Here is a 22,094-nt window from a genome sequence, read left to right as displayed (position 1 = left end):
TGCGTGGGATGAAATGCGGCACCCGGATTATCGATCGGAGAAGCAGATATACACATGTACATTCAACTTGGCCCTGTCCGTGGCAAGGTTGAAAGTTTCCGTCCGATCATTGAGTAGTAACGAAGCTGGCGTGGCTCCGTGGTAACTTTGCTGTCTCGTGATCAGACAGAAACCGGTACGCTGGTTCGAGACTCAGCAAATGTGGTATTTTTTTTCTCCAGAATTAAATCTAAAAAATTCCGATTGGTTACTATAAGAGGAAACTCGTACGTAGGTAGGGTGGGCGGGTCTGTCACGGCGCAGTCGGTAGCGTGCTTGGATGCAAATGAGGTACTCAAAGCGCCATCAACCATGGCAACGCAAAGTCACGAGTTCGAGTCCCGGATGAGGCACGTCAGTCAATCACGACAACGACCGGGCCCCTGAATCGGGATGTCACGAGAACCAATCTGGGCTCTCGTGGGTCCTAGCAAATTACCTTTTGCATAAAAACACGGTATACTTTAGAAAGTTTACATTAAGTGATCGATTTAAAACGAACATATTGCTGGTCATTAGAATAAAGTATCCGTCGTCAATAACATTTCCTTTCTCTTCAGTTAAAAGTACTTAGATTGGTGCCACAGATATTGCAATTAAATTGGGCAAAATCTAACACCGAATGTACTGTATTGCATCTAAATGCCCTATCTTCTCGGTGGGATTATCAGAGAGAAATTTTTAATTGTTTAACAAAAGTCGCGTCGCCTCTGTTGTTTTTAACAAGCACACATTTTGTCTTTTCCTGCCCCTCCTTTCATTTCTTGCACCCTTGCTTCTCAAGACTGTTCATAATATGTTCATACAGTACCCGGGGGCAAGTCCGCAGTCGACATTTGAAGGAGTAAAGACTGCTCAATACTAAAACCGCCCAGGTGTGAACAGCTGTGGACCTCATTGTGCTGTATATCGTCAGGGGTGAAAGCAAACGTTATCTCAGCGCAAAACAAAATGAAAATAAAAGCATCTGAAGTCATCTAACTAGAAACGTTCCGAGCAGGCCTGTCGATGAAAGCCAAGGAATTTGAATTGATTCAGTAGTTTTTTTTTAAGTTAAAACAGCACGACATACCATCTGTTAACCGTGTTCAGCAGAAAAATGATATCTTCTCTGTGGAATTATTTGCAAAATATGTTTTATTCAAAATTTCCATCGCTGCAATTGCTTATATGGAAATCGCACCAGTTACTAGACATTTGAATGTTTTTTCCCTCTCTTCTTAGGGTCTCGCTAAAACTAAAAGACGCCTGTTGTGAGTGAACCGGCTTTGATCCCACTACATACTCTTTAATATCATGGGTAAAGCCAAAATTAATCTTAGGGTAAAACAAACTCTCAGTTCCGTGTTTTTGGTTCTCAAACACGCAAGGCTTCCTGTACATCATGAACTTTACCGTTCATGATAAACTGTGCGTGGGATGAAATGCGGCACCCGGATTATCGATCGGAGAAGCAGATATACACATGTACATCCAACTTGGCCCTGTCCGTGGCAAGGTTGAAAGTTTCCGTCCGATCATTGAGTAGTAACGAAGCTGGCGTGGCTCCGTGGTAACTTTGCTGTCTCGTGATCAGACAGAAACCGGTACGCTGGTTCGAGACTCAGGAAATGTAGTAATTTTTTTTCTCCAGAATTAAATCTAAAAAATTCCGATTGGTTACTATAAGAGGAAACTCGTACGTAGGAAGGTGGGCGGGTCTGTCACGGCGCAGTCGGTAGCGTGCTTGGATGCAAATGAGGTACCCAAAGCGCCATCAACCATGGCAACGCAAAGTCACGAGTTCGAATCCCGGATGAGGCACGTCAGTCAATCACGACAACGACCGGGCCCCTGAATCGGGATGTCACGAGAACCAATCTGGGCTCTCGTGGGTCCTAGCAAATTACCTTTTGCATAAAAACACGGTATACTTTAGAAAGTTTACATTAAGTGATCGATTTAAAACGAACATATTGCTGGTCATTAGAATAAAGTATCCGTCGTCAATAACATTTCCTTTCTCTTCAGTTAAAAGTACTTAGATTGGTGCCACAGATATTGCAATTAAATTGGGCAAAATCTAACACCGAATGTACTGTATTGCATCTAAATGCCCTATCTTCTCGGTGGGATTATCAGAGAGAATTTTTTTATTGTTTGACAAAAGTCGCGTCGCCTCTGTTGTTTTTAACAAGCACACATTTTGTCTTTTCCTGCCCCTCCTTTCATTTCTTGCACCCTTGCTTCTCAAGACTGTTCATAATATGTTCATACAGTACCCGGGGGCAAGTCCGCAGTCGACATTTGAAGGAGTAAAGACTGCTCAATACTAAAACCGCCCAGGTGTGAACAGCTGTGGACCTCATTGTGCTGTATATCGTCAGGGGTGAAAGCAAACGTTATCTCAGCGCAAAACAAAATGAAAATAAAAGCATCTGAAGTCATCTAACTAGAAACGTTCCGAGCAGGCCTGTCGATGAAAGCCAAGGAATTTGAATTGATTCAGTAGTTTTTTTTAAAGTTAAAACAGCACGTCATACCATCTGTTAACCGTGTTCAGCAGAAACATGATATCTTCTCTGTGGAATTATTTGCAAAATATGTTTTATTCAAAATTTCCATCGCTGCAATTGCTTATATGGAAATCGCACCAGTTACTAGACATTTGAATGTTTTTTCCCTCTCTTCTTAGGGTCTCGCTAAAACTAAAAGACGCCTGTTGTGAGTGAACCGGCTTTGATCCCACTACATACTCTTTAATATCATGGGTAAAGCCAAAATTAATCTTAGGGTAAAACAAACTCTCAGTTCCGTGTTTTTGGTTCTCAAACACGCAAGGCTTCCTGTACATCATGAATTTTACCGTTCATGATAAACTGTGCGTGGGATGAAATGCGGCACCCGGATTATCGATCGGAGAAGCAGATATACACATGTACATTCAACTTGGCCCTGTCCGTGGCAAGGTTGAAAGTTTCCGTCCGATCATTGAGTAGTAACGAAGCTGGCGTGGCTCCGTGGTAACTTTGCTGTCTCGTGATCAGACAAAAACCGGAACGCTGGTTCGAGACTCAGCAAATGTGGTATTTTTTTTCTCCAGAATTAAATCTAAAAAAATCCGATTGGTTAATATATGAGGAAACTCGTACGTAGGTAGGGTGGGCGGGTCTGTCACGGCACAGTCGGTAGCGTGCTTGGATGCAAATGAGGTACCCAAAGCGCCATCAACCATGGCAACGCAAAGTCACGAGTTCCAGTCCCGGATGAGGCACGTCAGTCAATCACGACAACGACCGGGCCCCTGAATCGGGATGTCACGAGAACCAATCTGGGCTCTCGTGGGTCCTAGCAAATTACCTTTTGCATAAAAAACACGGTATACTTTAGAAAGTTTACATTAAGTGATCGATTTAAAACGAACATATTGCTGGTCATTAGAATAAAGTATCTGTCGTCAATAACATTTCCTTTCTCTTCAGTTAAAAGTACTTAGATTGGTGCCACAGATATTGCAATTAAATTGGGCAAAATCTAACACCGAATGTACTGTATTGCATCTAAATGCCCTATCTTCTCGGTGGGATTATCAGAGAGAAATTTTTAATTGTTTAACAAAAGTCGCGTCGCCTCTGTTGTTTTTAACAAGCACACATTTTGTCTTTTCCTGCCCCTCCTTTCATTTCTTGCACCCTTGCTTCTCAAGACTGTTCATAATATGTTCATACAGTACCCGGGGACAAGTCCGCAGTCGACATTTGAAGGAGTAAAGACTGCTCAATACTAAAACCGCCCAGGTGTGAACAGCTGTGGACCTCATTGTGCTGTATATCGTGAGGGGTGAAAGCAAACGTTATCTCAGCGCAAAACAAAATGAAAATAAAAGCATCTGAAGTCATCTAACTAGAAACGTTCCGAGCAGGCCTGTCGATGAAAGCCAACGAATTTGAATTGATTCAGTAGTTGTTTTTTAAGTTAAAACAGCACGTCATACCATCTGTTAACCGTGTTCAGCAGAAACATGATATCTTCTCTGTGGAATTATTTGCAAAATATGTTTTATTCAAAATTTCCATCGCTGCAATTGCTTATATGGAAATCGCACCAGTTACTAGACATTTGAATGTTTTTTCCCTCTCTTCTTAGGGTCTCGCTAAAACTAAAAGGCGCCTGTTGTGAGTGAACCGGCTTTGATCCCACTACATACTCTTTAATATCATGGGTAAAGCCAAAATTAATCTTAGGGTAAAACAAACTCTCAGTTCCGTGTTTTTGGTTCTCAAACACGCAAGGCTTCCTGTACATCATGAATTTTACCGTTCTTGATAAACTGTGCGTGGGATGAAATGCGGCACCCGGATTATCGATCGGAGAAGCAGATATACACATGTACATCCAACTTGGCCCTGTCCGTGGCAAGGTTGAAAGTTTCCATCCGATCATTGAGTAGTAACGAAGCTGGCGTGGCTCCGTGGTAACTTTGCTGTCTCGTGATCAGACAGAAACCGGTACGCTAGTTCGAAACTCAGGAAATGTAGTAATTTTTTTTCTCCAGAATTAAATCTAAAAAATTCCGATTGGTTACTATAAGAGGAAACTCGTACGTAGGGAGGGTGGGCGGGTCTGTCACGGCGCAGTCGGTAGCGTGCTTGGATGCAAATGAGGTACCCAAAGCGCCATCAACCATGGCAACGCAAAGTCACGAGTTCGAATCCCGGATGAGGCACGTCAGTCAATCACGACAACGACCGGGCCCCTGAATCGGGATGTCACGAGAACCAATCTGGGCTCTCGTGGGTCCTAGCAAATTACCTTTTGCATAAAAACACGGTATACTTTAGAAAGTTTACATTAAGTGATCGATTTAAAACGAACATATTGCTGGTCATTAGAATAAAGTATCCGTCGTCAATAACATTTCCTTTCTCTTCAGTTAAAAGTACTTAGATTGGTGCCACAGATATTGCAATTAAATTGGGCAAAATCTAACACCGAATGTACTGTATTGCATCTAAATGCCCTATCTTCTCGGTGGGATTATCAGAGAGAAATTTTTAATTGTTTAACAAAAGTCGCGTCGCCTCTGTTGTTTTTAACAAGCACACATTTTGTCTTTTCCTGCCCCTCCTTTCATTTCTTGCACCCTTGCTTCTCAAGACTGTTCATAATATGTTCATACAGTACCCGGGGACAAGTCCGCAGTCGACATTTGAAGGAGTAAAGACTGCTCAATACTAAAACCGCCCAGGTGTGAACAGCTGTGGACCTCATTGTGCTGTATATCGTGAGGGGTGAAAGCAAACGTTATCTCAGCGCAAAACAAAATGAAAATAAAAGCATCTGAAGTCATCTAACTAGAAACGTTCCGAGCAGGCCTGTCGATGAAAGCCAAGGAATTTGAATTGATTCAGTAGTTGTTTTTTAAGTTAAAACAGCACGTCATACCATCTGTTAACCGTGTTCAGCAGAAAAATGATATCTTCTCTGTGGAATTATTTGCAAAATATGTTTTATTCAAAATTTCCATCGCTGCAATTGCTTATATGGAAATCGCACCAGTTACTAGACATTTGAATGTTTTTTCCCTCTCTTCTTAGGGTCTCGCTAAAACTAAAAGGCGCCTGTTGTGAGTGAACCGGCTTTGATCCCACTACATACTCTTTAATATCATGGGTAAAGCCAAAATTAATCTTAGGGTAAAACAAACTCTCAGTTCCGTGTTTTTGGTTCTCAAACACGCAAGGCTTCCTGTACATCATGAATTTTACCGTTCATGATAAACTGTGCGTGGGATGAAATGCGGCACCCGGATTATCGATCGGAGAAGCAGATATACACATGTACATCCAACTTGGCCCTGTCCGTGGCAAGGTTGAAAGTTTCCATCCGATCATTGAGTAGTAACGAAGCTGGCGTGGCTCCGTGGTAACTTTGCTGTCTCGTGATCAGACAGAAACCGGTACGCTAGTTCGAAACTCAGGAAATGTAGTAATTTTTTTTCTCCAGAATTAAATCTAAAAAATTCCGATTGGTTACTATAAGAGGAAACTCGTACGTAGGGAGGGTGGGCGGGTCTGTCACGGCGCAGTCGGTAGCGTGCTTGGATGCAAATGAGGTACCCAAAGCGCCATCAACCATGGCAACGCAAAGTCACGAGTTCGAATCCCGGATGAGGCACGTCAGTCAATCACGACAACGACCGGGCCCCTGAATCGGGATGTCACGAGAACCAATCTGGGCTCTCGTGGGTCCTAGCAAATTACCTTTTGCATAAAAACACGGTATACTTTAGAAAGTTTACATTAAGTGATCGATTTAAAACGAACATATTGCTGGTCATTAGAATAAAGTATCCGTCGTCAATAACATTTCCTTTCTCTTCAGTTAAAAGTACTTAGATTGGTGCCACAGATATTGCAATTAAATTGGGCAAAATCTAACACCGAATGTACTGTATTGCATCTAAATGCCCTATCTTCTCGGTGGGATTATCAGAGAGAAACTACTGAATCAATTCAAATTCCTTGGCTTTCATCGACAGGCCTGCTCGGAACGTTTCTAGTTAGATGACTTCAGATGCTTTTATTTTCATTTTGTTTTGCGCTGAGATAACGTTTGCTTTCACCCCTGACGATATACAGCACAATGAGGTCCACAGCTGTTCACACCTGGGCGGTTTTAGTATTGAGCAGTCTTTACTCCTTCAAATGTCGACTGTGGACTTGCCCCCGGGTACTGTATGAACATATTATGAACAGTCTTGAGAAGCAAGGGTGCAAGAAATGAAAGGAGGGGCAGGAAAAGACAAAATGTGTGCTTGTTAAAAACAACAGAGGCGACGCGACTTTTGTCAAACAATAAAAAATTTCTCTCTGATAATCCCACCGAGAACTCATGGGCATTTAGATGCAATACAGTACATTCGGTGTTAGATTTTGCCCAATTTAATTGCAATATCTGTGGCACCAATCTAAGTACTTTTAACTGAAGAGAAAGGAAATGTTATTGACGACGGATACTTTATTCTAATGACCAGCAATATGTTCGTTTTAAATCGATCACTTAATGTAAACTTTCTAAAGTATACCGTGTTTTTATGCAAAAGGTAATTTGCTAGGACCCACGAGAGCCCAGATTGGTTCTCGTGACATCCCGATTCAGGGGCCCGGTCGTTGTCGTGATTGACTGACGTGCCTCATCCGGGATTCGAACTCGTGACTTTGCGTTGCCATGGTTGATGGCGCTTTGGGTACCTCATTTGCATCCAAGCACGCTACCGACTGCGCCGTGACAGACCCGCCCACCCTCCCTACGTACGAGTTTCCTCTTATAGTAACCAATCGGAATTTTTTAGATTTAATTCTGGAGAAAAAAAATTACTACATTTCCTGAGTCTCGAACTAGCGTACCGGTTTCTGTCTGATCACGAGACAGCAAAGTTACCACGGAGCCACGCCAGCTTCGTTACTACTCAATGATCGGACGGAAACTTTCAACCTTGCCACGGACAGGGCCAAGTTGAATGTACATGTGTATATCTGCTTCTCCGATCGATAATCCGGGTGCCGCATTTCATCCCACGCACAGTTTATCATGAACGGTAAAGTTCATGATGTACAGGAAGCCTTGCGTGTTTGAGAACCAAAAACACGGAACTGAGAGTTTGTTTTACCCTAAGATTAATTTTGGCTTTACCCATGATATTAAAGAGTATGTAGTGGGATCAAAGCCGGTTCACTCACAACAGGCGTCTTTTAGTTTTAGCGAGACCCTAAGAAGAGAGGGAAAAAACATTCAAATGTCTAGTAACTGGTGCGATTTCCATATAAGCAATTGCAGCGATGGAAATTTTGAATAAAACATATTTTGCAAATAATTCCACAGAGAAGATATCATTTTTCTGCTGAACACGGTTAACAGATGGTATGTCGTGCTGTTTTAACTTAAAAAAAAACTACTGAATCAATTCAAATTCCTTGGCTTTCATCGACAGGCCTGCTCGGAACGTTTCTAGTTAGATGACTTCAGATGCTTTTATTTTCATTTTGTTTTGCGCTGAGATAACGTTTGCTTTCACCCCTGACGATATACAGCACAATGAGGTCCACAGCTGTTCACACCTGGGCGGTTTTAGTATTGAGCAGTCTTTACTCCTTCAAATGTCGACTGCGGACTTGTCCCCGGGTACTGTATGAACATATTATGAACAGTCTTGAGAAGCAAGGGTGCAAGAAATGAAAGGAGGGGCAGGAAAAGACAAAATGTGTGCTTGTTAAAAACAACAGAGGCGACGCGACTTTTGTCAAACAATAAAAAATTTCTCTCTGATAATCCCACCGAGAAGATAGGGCATTTAGATGCAATACAGTACATTCGGTGTTAGATTTTGCCCAATTTAATTGCAATATCTGTGGCACCAATCTAAGTACTTTTAACTGAAGAGAAAGGAAATGTTATTGACGACGGATACTTTATTCTAATGACCAGCAATATGTTCGTTTTAAATCGATCACTTAATGTAAACTTTCTAAAGTATACCGTGTTTTTATGCAAAAGGTAATTTGCTAGGACCCACGAGAGCCCAGATTGGTTCTCGTGACATCCCGATTCAGGGGCCCGGTCGTTGTCGTGATTGACTGACGTGCCTCATCCGGGATTCGAACTCGTGACTTTGCGTTGCCATGGTTGAGGGCGCTTTGGGTACCTCATTTGCATCCAAGCACGCTACCGACTGTGCCGTGACAGACCCGCCCACCCTCTCTACGTACGAGTTTCCTCTTATAGTAACCAATCGGAATTTTTTAGATTTAATTCTGGAGAAAAAAAATTACTACATTTCCTGAGTCTCGAACCAGCGTACCGGTTTCTGTCTTATCACGAGACAGCAAAGTTACCACGGAGCCACGCCAGCTTCGTTACTACTCAATGATCGGACGGAAACTTTCAAACTTGCCACGGACAGGGCCAAGTTGGATGTACATGTGTATATCTGCTTCTCCGATCGATAATCCGGGTGTCGCATTTCATCCCACGCACAGTGACTGTTCATGAACGGTAAAATTCATGATGTACAGGAAGCCATGCGTGTTTGAGAACCAAAAACACGGAACTGAGAGTTTGTTTTACCCTAAGATTAATTTTGGCTTTACCCATGATATTAAAGAGTATGTAGTGGGATCAAAGCCGGTTCACTCACAACAGGCGTCTTTTAGTTTTAGCGAGACCCTAAGAAGAGAGGGAAAAAACATTCAAATGTCTAGTAACTGGTGCGATTTCCATATAAGCAATTGCAGCGATGGAAATTTTGAATAAAACACATTTTGCAAATAATTCCACAGAGAAGATATCATTTTTCTGCTGAACACGGTTAACAGATGGTATGACGTGCTGTTTTAACTTTAAAAAAAACTACTGAATCAATTCAAATTCCTTGGCTTTCATCGACAGGCCTGCTCGGAACGTTTCTAGTTAGATGACTTCAGATGCTTTTATTTTCATTTTGTTTTGCGCTGAGATAACGTTTGCTTTCACCCCTGACGATATACAGCACAATGAGGTCCACAGCTGTTCACACCTGGGCGGTTTTAGTATTGAGCAGTCTTTACTCCTTCAAATGTCGACTGCGGACTTGCCCCCGGGTACTGTATGAACATATTATGAACAGTCTTGAGAAGCAAGGGTGCAAGAAATGAAAGGAGGGGCAGGAAAAGACAAAATGTGTGCTTGTTAAAAACAACAGAGGCGACGCGACTTTTGTTAAACAATTAAAAATTTCTCTCTGATAATCCCACCGAGAAGATAGGGCATTTAGATGCAATACAGTACATTCGGTGTTAGATTTTGCCCAATTTAATTGCAATATCTGTGGCACCAATCTAAGTACTTTTAACTGAAGAGAAAGGAAATGTTATTGACGACGGATACTTTATTCTAATGACCAGCAATATGTTCGTTTTAAATCGATCACTTAATGTAAACTTTCTAAAGTATACCGTGTTTTTATGCAAAAGGTAATTTGCTAGGACCCACGAGAGCCCAGATTGGTTCTCGTGACATCCCGATTCAGGGGCCCGGTCGTTGTCGTGATTGACTGACGTGCCTCATCCGGGATTCGAACTCGTGACTTTGCGTTGCCATGGTTGATGGCGCTTTGGGTACCTCATTTGCATCCAAGCACGCTACCGTCTGGCTAAAACGTATATTGTTAACTTATACTATTGTTTTCATATTGGAACTGTTCGAAATTTATTTCCTCAATGCCTACACCAAGTTTTTTAATAGAAAATGAGAATATTTTTCGTGTAGTTATCCCGTATTTATGGCGTAACGCCCTTTGGTAGTGAAATGTACATCGTCGCTGTCAAGACGCGCCCTCACTTTGTGACGTCACAGTAGCTACGGTACCATAATGCACTTTTCTCGCACAGCGGAAAAGTATTCACTGACTTAGCGCTGCAAAGTTGTTTTAATTTAGAGGAATACGATGGGATGCACTCAATCTAGTAAGTATGAAATTGTGGTTTCCTTGAACGTTTTGAAAGTGTTTAAATTTTGTTGGCGTTTTTCATCCGTAATTTTATTTGATTTTTATTTTGACTTGTAAAAGAAATCACGGTAACTGGATCAAAAGCGCCAAGTAATTTTTGGTACATGTATTCGGCATTTCCCCCGAATATAGGATGTGTTGTAATAAACATCATTATTTTAATTACAGCTGTTGTCTCTAACAGCCATCTTGGAGCATGGGAGGAGCCGAACAATGGTAAAAATGAAAAAGAAACTATGATTTTGATCACGACTGCTTAATTAACGACTTTTCAATGGTCGAAATGGCAGTAACATTAGTTTGCAATTAGGCTCTACCGAATAATATCTTGTAATAATGTATTTTCTTTTGATTTATTTATGCGCAATTCGTAAAGATTCATTTCAGAGAAAAAACAGAAGTTTGGACTCCGTCAAAGGATAACAAATTTGTTCAGAGGAGGAGGGAATAAAGGTTACCGTTAACTGTCTTTATAAATAAAACCTTTTCGTCAGTATCTCAGTATTCTTGTCAACCTAATGTGAAGTAAACATTTATCTCAACCCAACTTTAAGAAAGTGATATATTATAAAATACAAAATCAGATTTTATGTCAACATTTATGTCATATTACGGATCATTCAGGCTCTAAACTTTTCACTGTAATTTCAGTTGTCCCCAGTCTATCTGAGGGACGCGTGGAGGACCGGGACGATCTATTGGTCATTGGTGTGTCCTTGCAGGTCCAGAGAAGCCCTCGGACTTCTGGCGATATCTTCACTGCTATCGGTGGTCATCAGACAGAGAGGTCATTTTTGCCACTTGTTAGGTCCAGCGAATAAAAACGATGTCGTTTAATTTAACCATGGAAGTTTATCTTTAATAGGCCCTATCAATGGTTTGAACGCCATTTGCTGTAGGCTAATACTAAAGCTAAATAAAGCTTCTGATCACATATACGTAAATAATCATCATTTTTAAGGCTCATCTGCTATCTATTTTTTCTTCTTTTTTTTAAGAAATCTGACAGACCCACGTGATGACTCTGACGAATTGGACATGTCCAAACTGTCTCGTAAAGACCTGAATGACGTAGTGGAGGATTTGATGGAGGAGATCGATGAAGCATAATTAGCCGAAGGTGAGGTAAAAGGGAAAAGATGCGAATTACTAGTGTCAGAACAAAGCGAGTTTTATGCTATATATATTAACACTAGACCTACAGGATGTGAGAATATTTAAAGAGCACAAGTCCTAATGCCCCTATTTCACACAGACCACGAATCGCCAGGAACTGACAAATTTTAGGATTCGTGGTTGAATCGTAATCAGTTCGTGAAGTTCTTAAAGGGATAATAACTCTTCGTATGAGATCTATATTTCACAATAAAAACATTGTGAACAACTCATAGAAATATAATATATTCTGTTGTACAAGAAAAACGGCAGTTATAGCTATTATTCTGATATCTGAGCCTGTCTTCAAACCGCGTGACCTCCATTGATGGCTATACTCTGTTATAATCTCTTAAGATATTTTAACAAAAAAACAAACTTTTTAGAAAAAAAACAGGGACTAACTTTGAATGTAAAAATGGATTCATTAATCATTGGTAAGTATGGGAAAATTGTGGTTTACTCCAGGAAAATTCATTTTTTGGCCAAAACGAAGAGTTATTATCCCTTTAACAGATTCGTATATAATCGTAGTCAGTTCTTGCAATTCTTGATCAATCGGGAATTCGTGGCATAAATTTTGAACTGTTCAAAATTTTGGCCACGAACTCCCGATTCCAAAAAAAAAAAAATGGTAGTGAATTCTTGACAATATTCGTGCGATTCCAGCTGAATCCGACGAATATTCGTAACACTATTGCACCTGTATCTTAACTGAATCGTAGAGCGTGTCGAATTAGGCCGTAATGGAACACCAATATAACTCGAGTACACCCACGGACACCCCAAGCGTGCAGTATGTGCTATATTCAAAAACTGACAGATTAAAAGTTAAAGATGCATTTATTAGGTTAATTCGAATGAGGTTTGGATGGAGCATTATTTACTATTTAATCTGTAATCTTTAACAAACGTTTTGTGTAATTAATTTTGGAATAAAACGACTAATAAAAATATTGCTTCCTAAATAAATATTGATTTGTCTCAATGAAAGTAAATAATCTAAATAATTTGGGTGGTGTAAAATGATTTACTGAACAGTGTCAGTAGACAAAGAAGTTAACGGAATTATAATGTTCTTCTAAAGTCCTGTCAACTTTTATATAGCGGGTCATTTCTTCTGTATTTCAGGATGGGCCAGCTATATTCTCTGCGTTGGCGCATACCAAAAACAGCAGCAGAGAACAAGACAAAATCTCTAACGGATGAGATAGAACTTTGGATGAAAGGGGTAAATTAGGTGATAAAAGAAGCAGAAAGAGCCTCACATGTAGGCCCTACCAGGGGCATAGCGGGTAGAGACAGAAAGGCTGTTCGGATTTCCAAGACTTGACAACCACTTGGTACTCGAGTCTAAGAATGATATAACACAATCAAAAAAAAAAAAAAAAAAAAAAAAAAAAAAAAAACGGTTCGTGTTACGGTGGCCTTCTTGTGCTGAACCTGAAGTGCCTGTATGTGTCCTAATGATATGGAATTGAACTGGGGCTTATCCGATGGGCGGCTGGATGGACAGGCCTGTTGCAAAAAAGCAATAGGCCAATGGCAAGAGGACTGGTCGCCTCTTTTTTAAACACACATGTAAAATTGTTGTAATTACTATTATATTTCATCTTTTCCTTTGAGTCTAAAATATTTCAATGTTAATTTAAAATGAAATATGAAGAAATAGGTTTGAGACTCATCAAGTGTATCAAATCACCCTGGCTCATCTTTGTTTTCAAGTAATGTAGGCCAACCGGGGTGGTGTTAAATCGTATCCCGACCGTGAAATTGCTACATAAGCGTTGTATACATGTACATGTACGTGTGAAATCATTAGGTAGGCCTACTAGTAGGCCTACTTCAAAAATTAATTTTCCTAAACATCATCAGTCACAAGTCACAGTAAATAAAACTTTGTTCATATCTCACTGATAATGCGAATCAAAAATCCTTAAAAATTATCGGGCATAATGATTGCGTTTCACGAAGGGTGAATTTTACACGGTAAGAGGCCGCTGTCACAAGTCACTGGAAGGGGTGCTTTACGAATCACGCTAAATAATATGAACGTGTCTCGGGAAATGTATAAAAAGGTAACGAAAATATACCTAATGGGTCCCTCGTACGTGTGTGTAGCTTATGCTCCCCCCCCCCCCCCAGGGACAAGGGCTCTAAATAAGGGGGTGGGGTGGGTGGTGAGCGCAGTTACAATTTTTTTTTAGATGGACATAGATTGACTTGAGATCTAGGCCTTCCCGCGACATAATGCACCAATAATCTACTGATGGACAGAAGTATAGGCCTGCATTTGGCTCTTTGATAGCCCCCTCCCCTAAGGTTCTTGCGCTTATTTTATTTAAAGTAGGTCAGAAGTGCTTGAAAACGAGGGAAGGGGTCATAAGTGCCCACCTTCCGACGCCTGTATTTGCAAACTTCTGTAACTATTCAATCCAGTGTAAAACGGGTTTTTAACTGATCGATAGGCTCATCTTGTAAGCGCGCCACCTACAGTCTTGTTAATTGCCTATTGAGCCGACTGCTGAAAGGCTGTAAAATGTGAGGTAAAGTTTTTCGTTGAAATATTTGTTCGTGAAAGGATTTACCTGTTATGAGTCTTCTTCACTGTGTGATATTGAGTTGTCATATTCTGGAAAGCTCAATTTCTGTTGACATAAATTTCTTTTGCGTTACTAGCTGTTCACAATAACTTGGGTGTGTGTGTGTGTGTGGAGGGGGGGGGGGGGGGTCTAAAATCTTACAGGCAAGTTATCCAATACCAAGTGACTTGCATTTGGCTTAAATTCATGTTGGAATACCACAAAAATTACTGGCGCTGCGGTCCTGTACAAGGTAGAAATGGATAAAAATCGACCGATATAGCCCTCTAGGTACCCATTGCAAACCTATCTGAGATCGCATTTGGGCTCTTTGTCGTAAAAATAAACTTACTTTTACACCAGATAATGTTCATGAGTGTGACAAATGATGTAGAATAAGAAACACATTCATGAGTCACTAGAATGGGGTTCTTCCTGGATCATGCTAAATGATAAGAACATTTCACACATTTGAGGAGACAGAAAGTGGCTTTTTCTTTCCGGTTAATGAAGATGCGCTTTGAATGGGACCCTCTACTTCTTCTACTACTACTACTGCTACTGGTGCTACTACTACCGTATGTCTGAAAAGTAACACTTAATAGCAGGACATGCCATAAAGTTTCTACTATAACCAATTTTTTCATGTTCGACAAAAACTGGTTCAACAATATTTTGGGTACCACCAGTCATTGCCTGTATCCAGCAATTTCAAAATTTCACTTTTTCTGAAAAAGTACACCTACCGTGAAACCTTGGTGTACTAAAATAAAATTTAACCCAGGCGACCCCCCCTGCTACCCCCCTGCTACCCCCCCCACCCCCACCCCCGGCTACAGGCCTGACTAGTGCATATATATTTCCTAAGGTATCATTGCATTAATTGTAGTACTTTTACATGTATGTGCTGTAACCTATGATCCTATCCTTACAGCAATGACAGATGGTTCAGACCAAGAAGAAGAAACCATAGAAGCAAGTTTGAGACCTTTGAGAGGCAGAACTTTATATAGTATTACAGGCTTAATTGTGAGAGGTGGAATCCATCACCACATGTCCCAGCCACTGCTGTCGAGGATGAGTGAGAGTGGCACCACGACAGGGACACCAAATCAACACGTGTCCATAGGTGACAGAGCAGGAACATCTGGAGGGACGTCTAGACTCTCTTCTGCATTGGTTATGGCAGGGGGGTTAGGTCAGACCCGTAGAGGTGGTGGCGACACCCAGAGCCCCCTATTGGGGGATGATAGAACTAATAATGAAGGTGGATTCCATGGTTCAGTTGCTAGAATCTCAGAGAGACAGGCAGAGTTTTTTCGCTGTATGAACGGGATGAGGCAAAGAGAAGAGATGACAGATGTTATTCTGATAGTGGAGGGACATGAGTTTAAAGCACACAGGGTAGTGCTGGCAGCTTGCAGCAGCTTTTTTCATGCCATGTTCACGTCCAATATGACAGAGGCCCAAACATCGAGGGTCGAGCTGCAGGATATTTATCATGGAACAGTTGAGGCGATAATAGATTTTGCATACACTGCAGATATTCAGTTGAATGATTCCAATGTTCAAGAGCTCCTCTCAGCTGGAAATCGTTACCAGATTCAGCCAATCAAAGACGCATGTTGCCATTACCTAACACAGCAGCTGAGTGCAGCAAACTGCCTTGGGATTAAAGACTTTGCAGATTTTCATAACTGCCCTGAGCTGTGTGAAGCTGCCAGTAACTTTGCATATCTGCATTTTAGGTAAATGTTGTATATGTGTATATGCTGTTTAGATAAAACTGTCAGTCTCTTACTTTCAATACAGTGATTAAGTTAAATGTTTTAATACTATTTTTGTGAATCATTATTTTGGCCCAAACTTTAACTTGGTCTTCATTGATTAACAAAAAGTCTTCATAGTTTAAATTCTAGTTCAAATGTATGTAAGTATAGTGAAGAAAAAAATGTAAAAAAATGTCCCAATTTTATTATTTAGGGTTTTTGGTTTTTGTAACAGGCTAGGGCAGTGGTCAGGAAAATGGAATTTGGTATTGTAGCTCATTGCATTATTCACACATTGTGAAATGTCAGTCAGATTTCAATTCCAAATTTTTATTTCAGTTTGAGTAAGTGTTGCTATGATTTTACCTATTTTAAAGTTCCTTGATTATATGCTTTATCTTTATCAAGATTTGTGATGTCTGTACACGTACCAGCCTTGTTGTCTAATTTAGAGCCTCATTTTCAGAGAGGTATGCCAGGGAGAGGAGTTTCTGAAACAGAGGCCAGAATCTGTGACTGACTTGTTGTCTAAGGATGAATTGACTGTGAAATGCGAAGATGAGGTAAGCTTTTATATTGGACCTGAGGCCAATTTCACCAAAGCCTGCTAAAAGGTGAAAGCCATCAATAAGTCTGTTATGACCTTGGTAAATAAACTGTTTTAAGATTAATTTCATTGGAATTCATTTCATTCAGTGGAAAGATATTAAAGGCCTTATGAAATAAATGCCATAGCCAAATGCAGAAGAAAAGTCATATTAGTCACATGGGCTTAGAAAATCTTGCGAGAATGGCAATGAGTATTGACATGCAATTGAAAATTTTGAATTTTTACAAAGATTGTAGGTAAGAGATCACTTGGGTATTAGCTTGTTCTTATGTAAAAGATGTCTGGTTATTGTACCTTATATCAGACTATATTTTTCTGATTATTCTTTTTCTTCTTCCTACAGGTGTATGATGCTGCCATACGCTGGTTAAAGCATGATTTGCCAGCAAGGTTCGAGCATAAGGAGAGCATTCTGGGAAGGATTCGTTTCCCGCTGATAACACGTCACTACTTGACTACTCATGTCCAGCATGAGGACCTGTTACAAGATAACTGTGACTGCTTGAAGATGATCATTGGTAGGTTGTGTGGAACAGATCTGGCCAAAATATGTATAAACATTATCCAGTAACTTCATAAATGAAAAAAAAAACAAAAAACTCTCAGCTTCAGTTTGACTGACATTATGCAAGAGACCAATGTTAATACTGTAGACTAAAATAGGGACTAATCCATGAGCAATATAAGTACCCTCTTTATATCGTTAAAGTTATTAATTATAATTTTATAAATATTGTATTTTTATTAAATAATGTTTAGATTTATTATTTTATAGGTTAAAAGGCATACAGTGGGAATTGGCCCTTTATACCCCAGTATAGCCCCCCCCCCAAAAAAAAAAAAAGTATTTTGGCAATTTCCTCTTTTCACCAACATATCCAAAACCACTCACAAAATTTTTTATCATCACTACATGAGTTTAAACCTGCCTGTGGACCCCTTATCTCTGTGTGTTTCAGGAGGAATGCAGTATCACTTACTTGGGGAGGAGGAGAGACGTGCAGCAGAGACGGTCTCCACTGTGACACCACGCAGGAAGAAGTACGACTTCCAGATCGCTTGTTTTGGAGGCTCAGAAACTGGTACTTGTCAGTACTTTAATCCCAAGGGTAAGATATATACAAATTTGAAAATGTTTCCAAAAGAAAGATTCTCTGCTTGAAAGGATTTCCCGCATTGACTTATTGCAAACTGCAATTACTGATAAAACATAGTCACTTTTTTCCATCAACAAACTATGTGAAATGTTACTGTAAGTAACTGTATCTTTGCTAGGCTTTTAAAAATTGCATGGAGTATTTCTTTGAAACTCTTAATCATATTACTACATTTATTTTCTTTCTTTTCAATTCCCTCACACTTTATATATGGTGATGGCTCAAGTTTCAATATGTGCTCACATAACACTGTCCAGCATGTTTCATATTCACAGGACAGTGTTGGTCCAACTTTCCACCCATGCCCGAAAAAAGGAACGGTCACTCAGCGGTCAACGTGGGCAGTTGTGTGTACATCATTGGTGGATCGTACCATTTCCCCATGACAAGGATACACAGGTACAGCATTGCTACTCAGAGATGGGATTCTGTTAATGCCAGGTAAGAATGGCTTTACTTACTGTGTTTTTTTGTATATGATTTTGTGTGCCTCTGCATGTTAATACGAGTAAGATGAGCTTTTGCACAGATAAAGTTTTTCACTCAGAAATTTAATTTTATAAATTATAAGTCCACGTATTTTTATCTTTAATTCATCGTATATTTTAAGAAAAAAATGTCTTTACTGAGGAGGGTTCATACTTAAATATGTCATAGAAGAGTTTCGACAGGCAGATATTTTATGTGGTCTTATATAAATGTTTTATTCTGTATTACAACCTTATTTAGATTGCTTTAGAACCCTGTTTCATCATCCCTATAGTTTGTTAACAGTGACATATCCTGAGCTTTTTCTGTCTATTTATTTTCTCTGTGTTTCTCCTCAGACTTGAGGACGGCCGGGAGAACCTTGCAGCCTGTGAGCTGGATGGGAAAGTGTACATCTGTGGAGGGACATCAACACATGGTAGGCTTTTTACTGGTTCTTCAGTTGTGTTGTGTTCATATCTAGCTTCTTCTCTATAGGATTTCATTATTATTATTATTAATATTATTATTATAGAATATGATTTATACTACCTAAAATTGATTTATTATAAAGGAGTAGGAGATCAGTTGCAATTTGGAAAGGAAGTGATTCAAGGAAAATGTATGTCATAACATCACAGTAACACAGAGCTCTGTCAGTTGCATTTTTTACTTGCTAACGCAGGTACCTGTCAGCATTGGAGTGAGATATTTTCCTATGCGATAATACTAATCATTGTTATAAATCAGAGGATTGGGAGAGAAGTCTCCCATCTGGGAGATTCCCTAAGGAATTAAGAATGTTGACAGGTCTGGCCTAGTAGCCCTTACGAAAAAGTCCTATAGGATCCTATAAGATCTTACAGGATCCTATAGGACTTTTTCGTTAGGGAGGTTAGTATGAAATACTACTCCTTAAACTTTCACTGAAAGAATGATTGATTAATTAATTGATTATTGATTGATTGGTTTATGTAAAATCACCAGGAAGCACTTCTCATAGGACGACAGAGCTATTTGACCCATTCAGAGATCACCTGTCTTTCCTGAAACCTCTGATCCACCCGCGCTTTGAGCACGGCCTGGTGGTCTGTAAAGGCTTCCTCTACGCCTGTGGGGGCGCCATGAGCAACAACAGGCCCCTTAAACTGTGCGAGAGATTTTCTACTACTTTGAACAAGTAAGTTTGTGTGCATGTTTTTATTTTTTATTTATTTTTTGAGAAACGCATTCTTTAATTTAATCAGTATCTGTCTCAAATATTGCACACCTTTTCATTATTATGAATTCATTACAACAAAAACTAGTAAGTTAGATGAAAGGGTAATTACTGTTTTCCTACTTCAAAAAAGATAATGGTTTTGCCGAATAGACAATTTCTTTGGTGTTTAGCTTTATGTCCGTTTTTCCATTCATATTTCAACAACAAGTGCATGTGTGTGAACAGTACCAATACATGTCCCCCAAGTTTTTTTTAACCTTCCAGCTTACGTAGTTAAGTTAGCTTTCTAAATAATGTTGATTTCTATGACCCAGGTGGATAGAGATTCCTCCCATGCACTTTGCCAGGAAAGGTTTGGGGCTGGCAGCAGTGGATGGAAAAATATACGCATTTGGCGGCCAAGATGAATTGAGTAAGTAGCTCTGATTGGTCAGGGTGCAGGGTCACGTTGTGATATGGAGGCTGTTGCGTTCTTGTAGCGCTGTTTGAGATGGACACTTTTAGACGCTTTAATCAAAAATTTTGCAAAATTCTCACTGTCTCTTTCACTCTCTCTCTGTCACGCACACACACACTAAAATTGTTTTGAATTTATAACAATTTGCTCTCTACTCAAATGTCATCACTGTCTTCATTTGAATCTGTGGGGTTTTGTTTTTATATCAAATGAATACCCTAACGTTTATCAATTATTCATTAAAAATATTCAATCCTTTTCAGCTGTGCTTGACACCGTGGAATGCTACGACCCTGTTTACAACTTGTGGACATTCTGTGCCAAGATGCCCTACCGTCTTTGCCAAGTGAAGTCCGTTGTCATTGGTGGATCCATCTGGATCCTTTCAGGAATGAGAGACTCCAGCCGATTGGGCAATGCGCTGGAATACAAACCAGCCGAGGATCGCTGGGTGTTTCATTACAATACCAGATCTACCATCATGAATTCTGTTGCTACAGTGACTGTGGACACGTGTGTTGTATAATTATTATTTTTTCTTTTATGTTGACTTTGGAAATTATGAAAATATATAGTTATCAATAACACTTAGATCTCAGATGAAATAATATTGAAGTTGCAGGTTCAAAAGTCAAAACATTGGTTGAAAAACTAGGGACTGGTTTTCCCAAAGTTAGGTTCTTTATGTTTGTAGCATTTCAGTTGCAGCTTCAGTTGTAAATTCTTAACAACAGGAGTGACAGGAATGGTAGGAACCGTAGCCCATTCCCCATTACTTTGTACAGGTGACATGCCTCCCATATACATATACTAACCCCAATACTCCGACTAAACCTAACCTGTACTAAGCACATGGGACCCCGGACTTCCATTCCTAGAACTACCATTCCTGGCAAACCGGCCTGAACTAACCGATCATTATTGCCACCAATCAGCATGTGTCACATCAGTGGGCTAGATATATATATGTACACAGGCACGGTAATAGATCAATTAACTTTAAGTTGAAAATATTTTAAGTAGAAAATGAAAAAAAGTATGTGCAAACTTCTCATCAACGATATTTATTTATTTTTTATTTTGGAGGTAAACGAATCCTGTTTGATGTAAATATAAATTTGCTAAAGCTGCCTCTGAGTCTGTCTGCTGCGAAACGTTGCCTTTATTATGGTTTTGGAATAAATATTGTAAAGCAAATGTTTTGTCAGAGTTTCACATCAGCTTCATCAACGCACCTACATTTATTACCCGAGCTATTGTTTTAATTTGAATGCCAACATTTGGTCTTTTTCAATCCAAAATTTATTTGCAGTTGTCCTCTAGGACAAATTCTCTTATTAAACAATTGCATCATAATGCCTGTTTAGGGACAAAAGAAAATCGAGAAAAACATGGTAAAAAAAACGTGTCAGTAAGCACCTTTTAAAGTTTCTGAAAAGTTTTAACTGTATTATAAGTATACCATGTGAAATTAACTTGGATGAATAAACATTTCCATTTTGGATTCCTAGAAGTTAGTTTTTAATTTTCCATAGAATGTATTTTTTTTTCTTTTGTCCTTCCCAAGCTTTTTGTATGATATTACTCTTAACCATAGGTCACCCGGCGATGAGCTCAAGTGTGTGCAAAAAATCTCAAACGAGAAAGTGTATGTAATAAACCAGACAAATATCTGTGAATAGTTTATCTAGTGAAAAATCAATATGTGGCCCCGGTAGAGGGTAGACTAATATCAGTGTGTGGTTTTACGCCTCAAAAATGGACATACACTGATTGAAACAAGTCCTACTGCTTTGCGTCCTTTGTTCCCTTAATAAGAATAATATTGATGAAAACAAGAGTTTTTGACTCCACTGATTTTGGTTGAATTTCTGAAATCTCTTCATCCATATGTATTTGCAAATCAAGATTTGTCGAACTTGTACAGTACATTGCTATGGCATTTTTTTTTTTTTTTTGACATTTGATACAGATGATACTTCATGGCACAGCGTCGGAAATATTGGTTGCTGAGGTTGTTCTTGATTTATTTTGATAGTATCTATCTCTCTCTCTCTCTCTCTCTCTCAAAATTATACATACATCACAGTCCACTCACTCAATATTTATA

General features: G+C 39.7%; 1 protein-coding gene and 1 long non-coding RNA gene across 3 annotated transcripts; both read left to right on the top strand.

The window, feature by feature from the left end:
* Window positions 1–11,216: 11,216 nt before the first annotated feature.
* On the top strand, window positions 11,217–13,109 carry LOC147761496 (uncharacterized). Its single transcript, XR_015334878.1, has 3 exons — window positions 11,217–11,351; window positions 11,563–11,684; window positions 12,851–13,109. It is a non-coding gene; the product is annotated as an uncharacterized LOC147761496 (long non-coding RNA).
* Window positions 13,110–14,090: 981 nt separating this feature from the next.
* On the top strand, window positions 14,091–21,181 carry LOC106155947 (kelch-like protein 7). 2 transcript variants are annotated; one of them, XM_087013865.1, is made up of 10 exons: window positions 14,091–14,265; window positions 15,236–16,049; window positions 16,537–16,633; window positions 17,024–17,198; window positions 17,640–17,789; window positions 18,113–18,278; window positions 18,665–18,744; window positions 19,293–19,485; window positions 19,842–19,939; window positions 20,248–21,181. In XM_087013865.1, exons 2-10 carry the CDS (start codon window positions 15,238–15,240, stop codon window positions 20,508–20,510), a joined length of 2,034 nt encoding a protein of 677 aa, XP_086869991.1. In that variant the 5' UTR covers window positions 14,091–14,265; window positions 15,236–15,237; the 3' UTR covers window positions 20,511–21,181. The 2 variants fall into 2 exon arrangements, with proteins under 2 accessions (XP_086869991.1, XP_086869992.1); XM_087013866.1 differs by having other exon boundaries at window positions 14,176–14,260.
* The last annotated feature ends 913 nt before the right edge of the window (window positions 21,182–22,094 follow it).

This window comes from Lingula anatina, chromosome 5, assembly GCF_051362555.1.
Source record: "Lingula anatina isolate TDL-2025a chromosome 5, LinAna3.0, whole genome shotgun sequence".
In the NCBI taxonomy this organism is placed as follows: domain Eukaryota; kingdom Metazoa; phylum Brachiopoda; class Lingulata; order Lingulida; family Lingulidae; genus Lingula; species Lingula anatina.
The sequence above is the reverse complement of the archived record's forward strand: the minus strand, read 5'-3'. Positions and strand labels throughout refer to the sequence as shown.

Bases quoted from the DNA above. Each gene is read 5' to 3' on its own strand.
- LOC106155947 (XM_087013865.1), top strand. From the start codon at position 15,238: ATGACAGATGGTTCAGACCAAGAAGAAGAAACCATAGAAGCAAGTTTG. The intron at 16,050-16,536 runs GTAAATGTTGTA...CCTCATTTTCAG, and splicing joins TTTGCATATCTGCATTTTAG to AGAGGTATGCCAGGGAGAGG. The intron at 16,634-17,023 runs GTAAGCTTTTAT...TTCTTCCTACAG, and splicing joins CTGTGAAATGCGAAGATGAG to GTGTATGATGCTGCCATACG.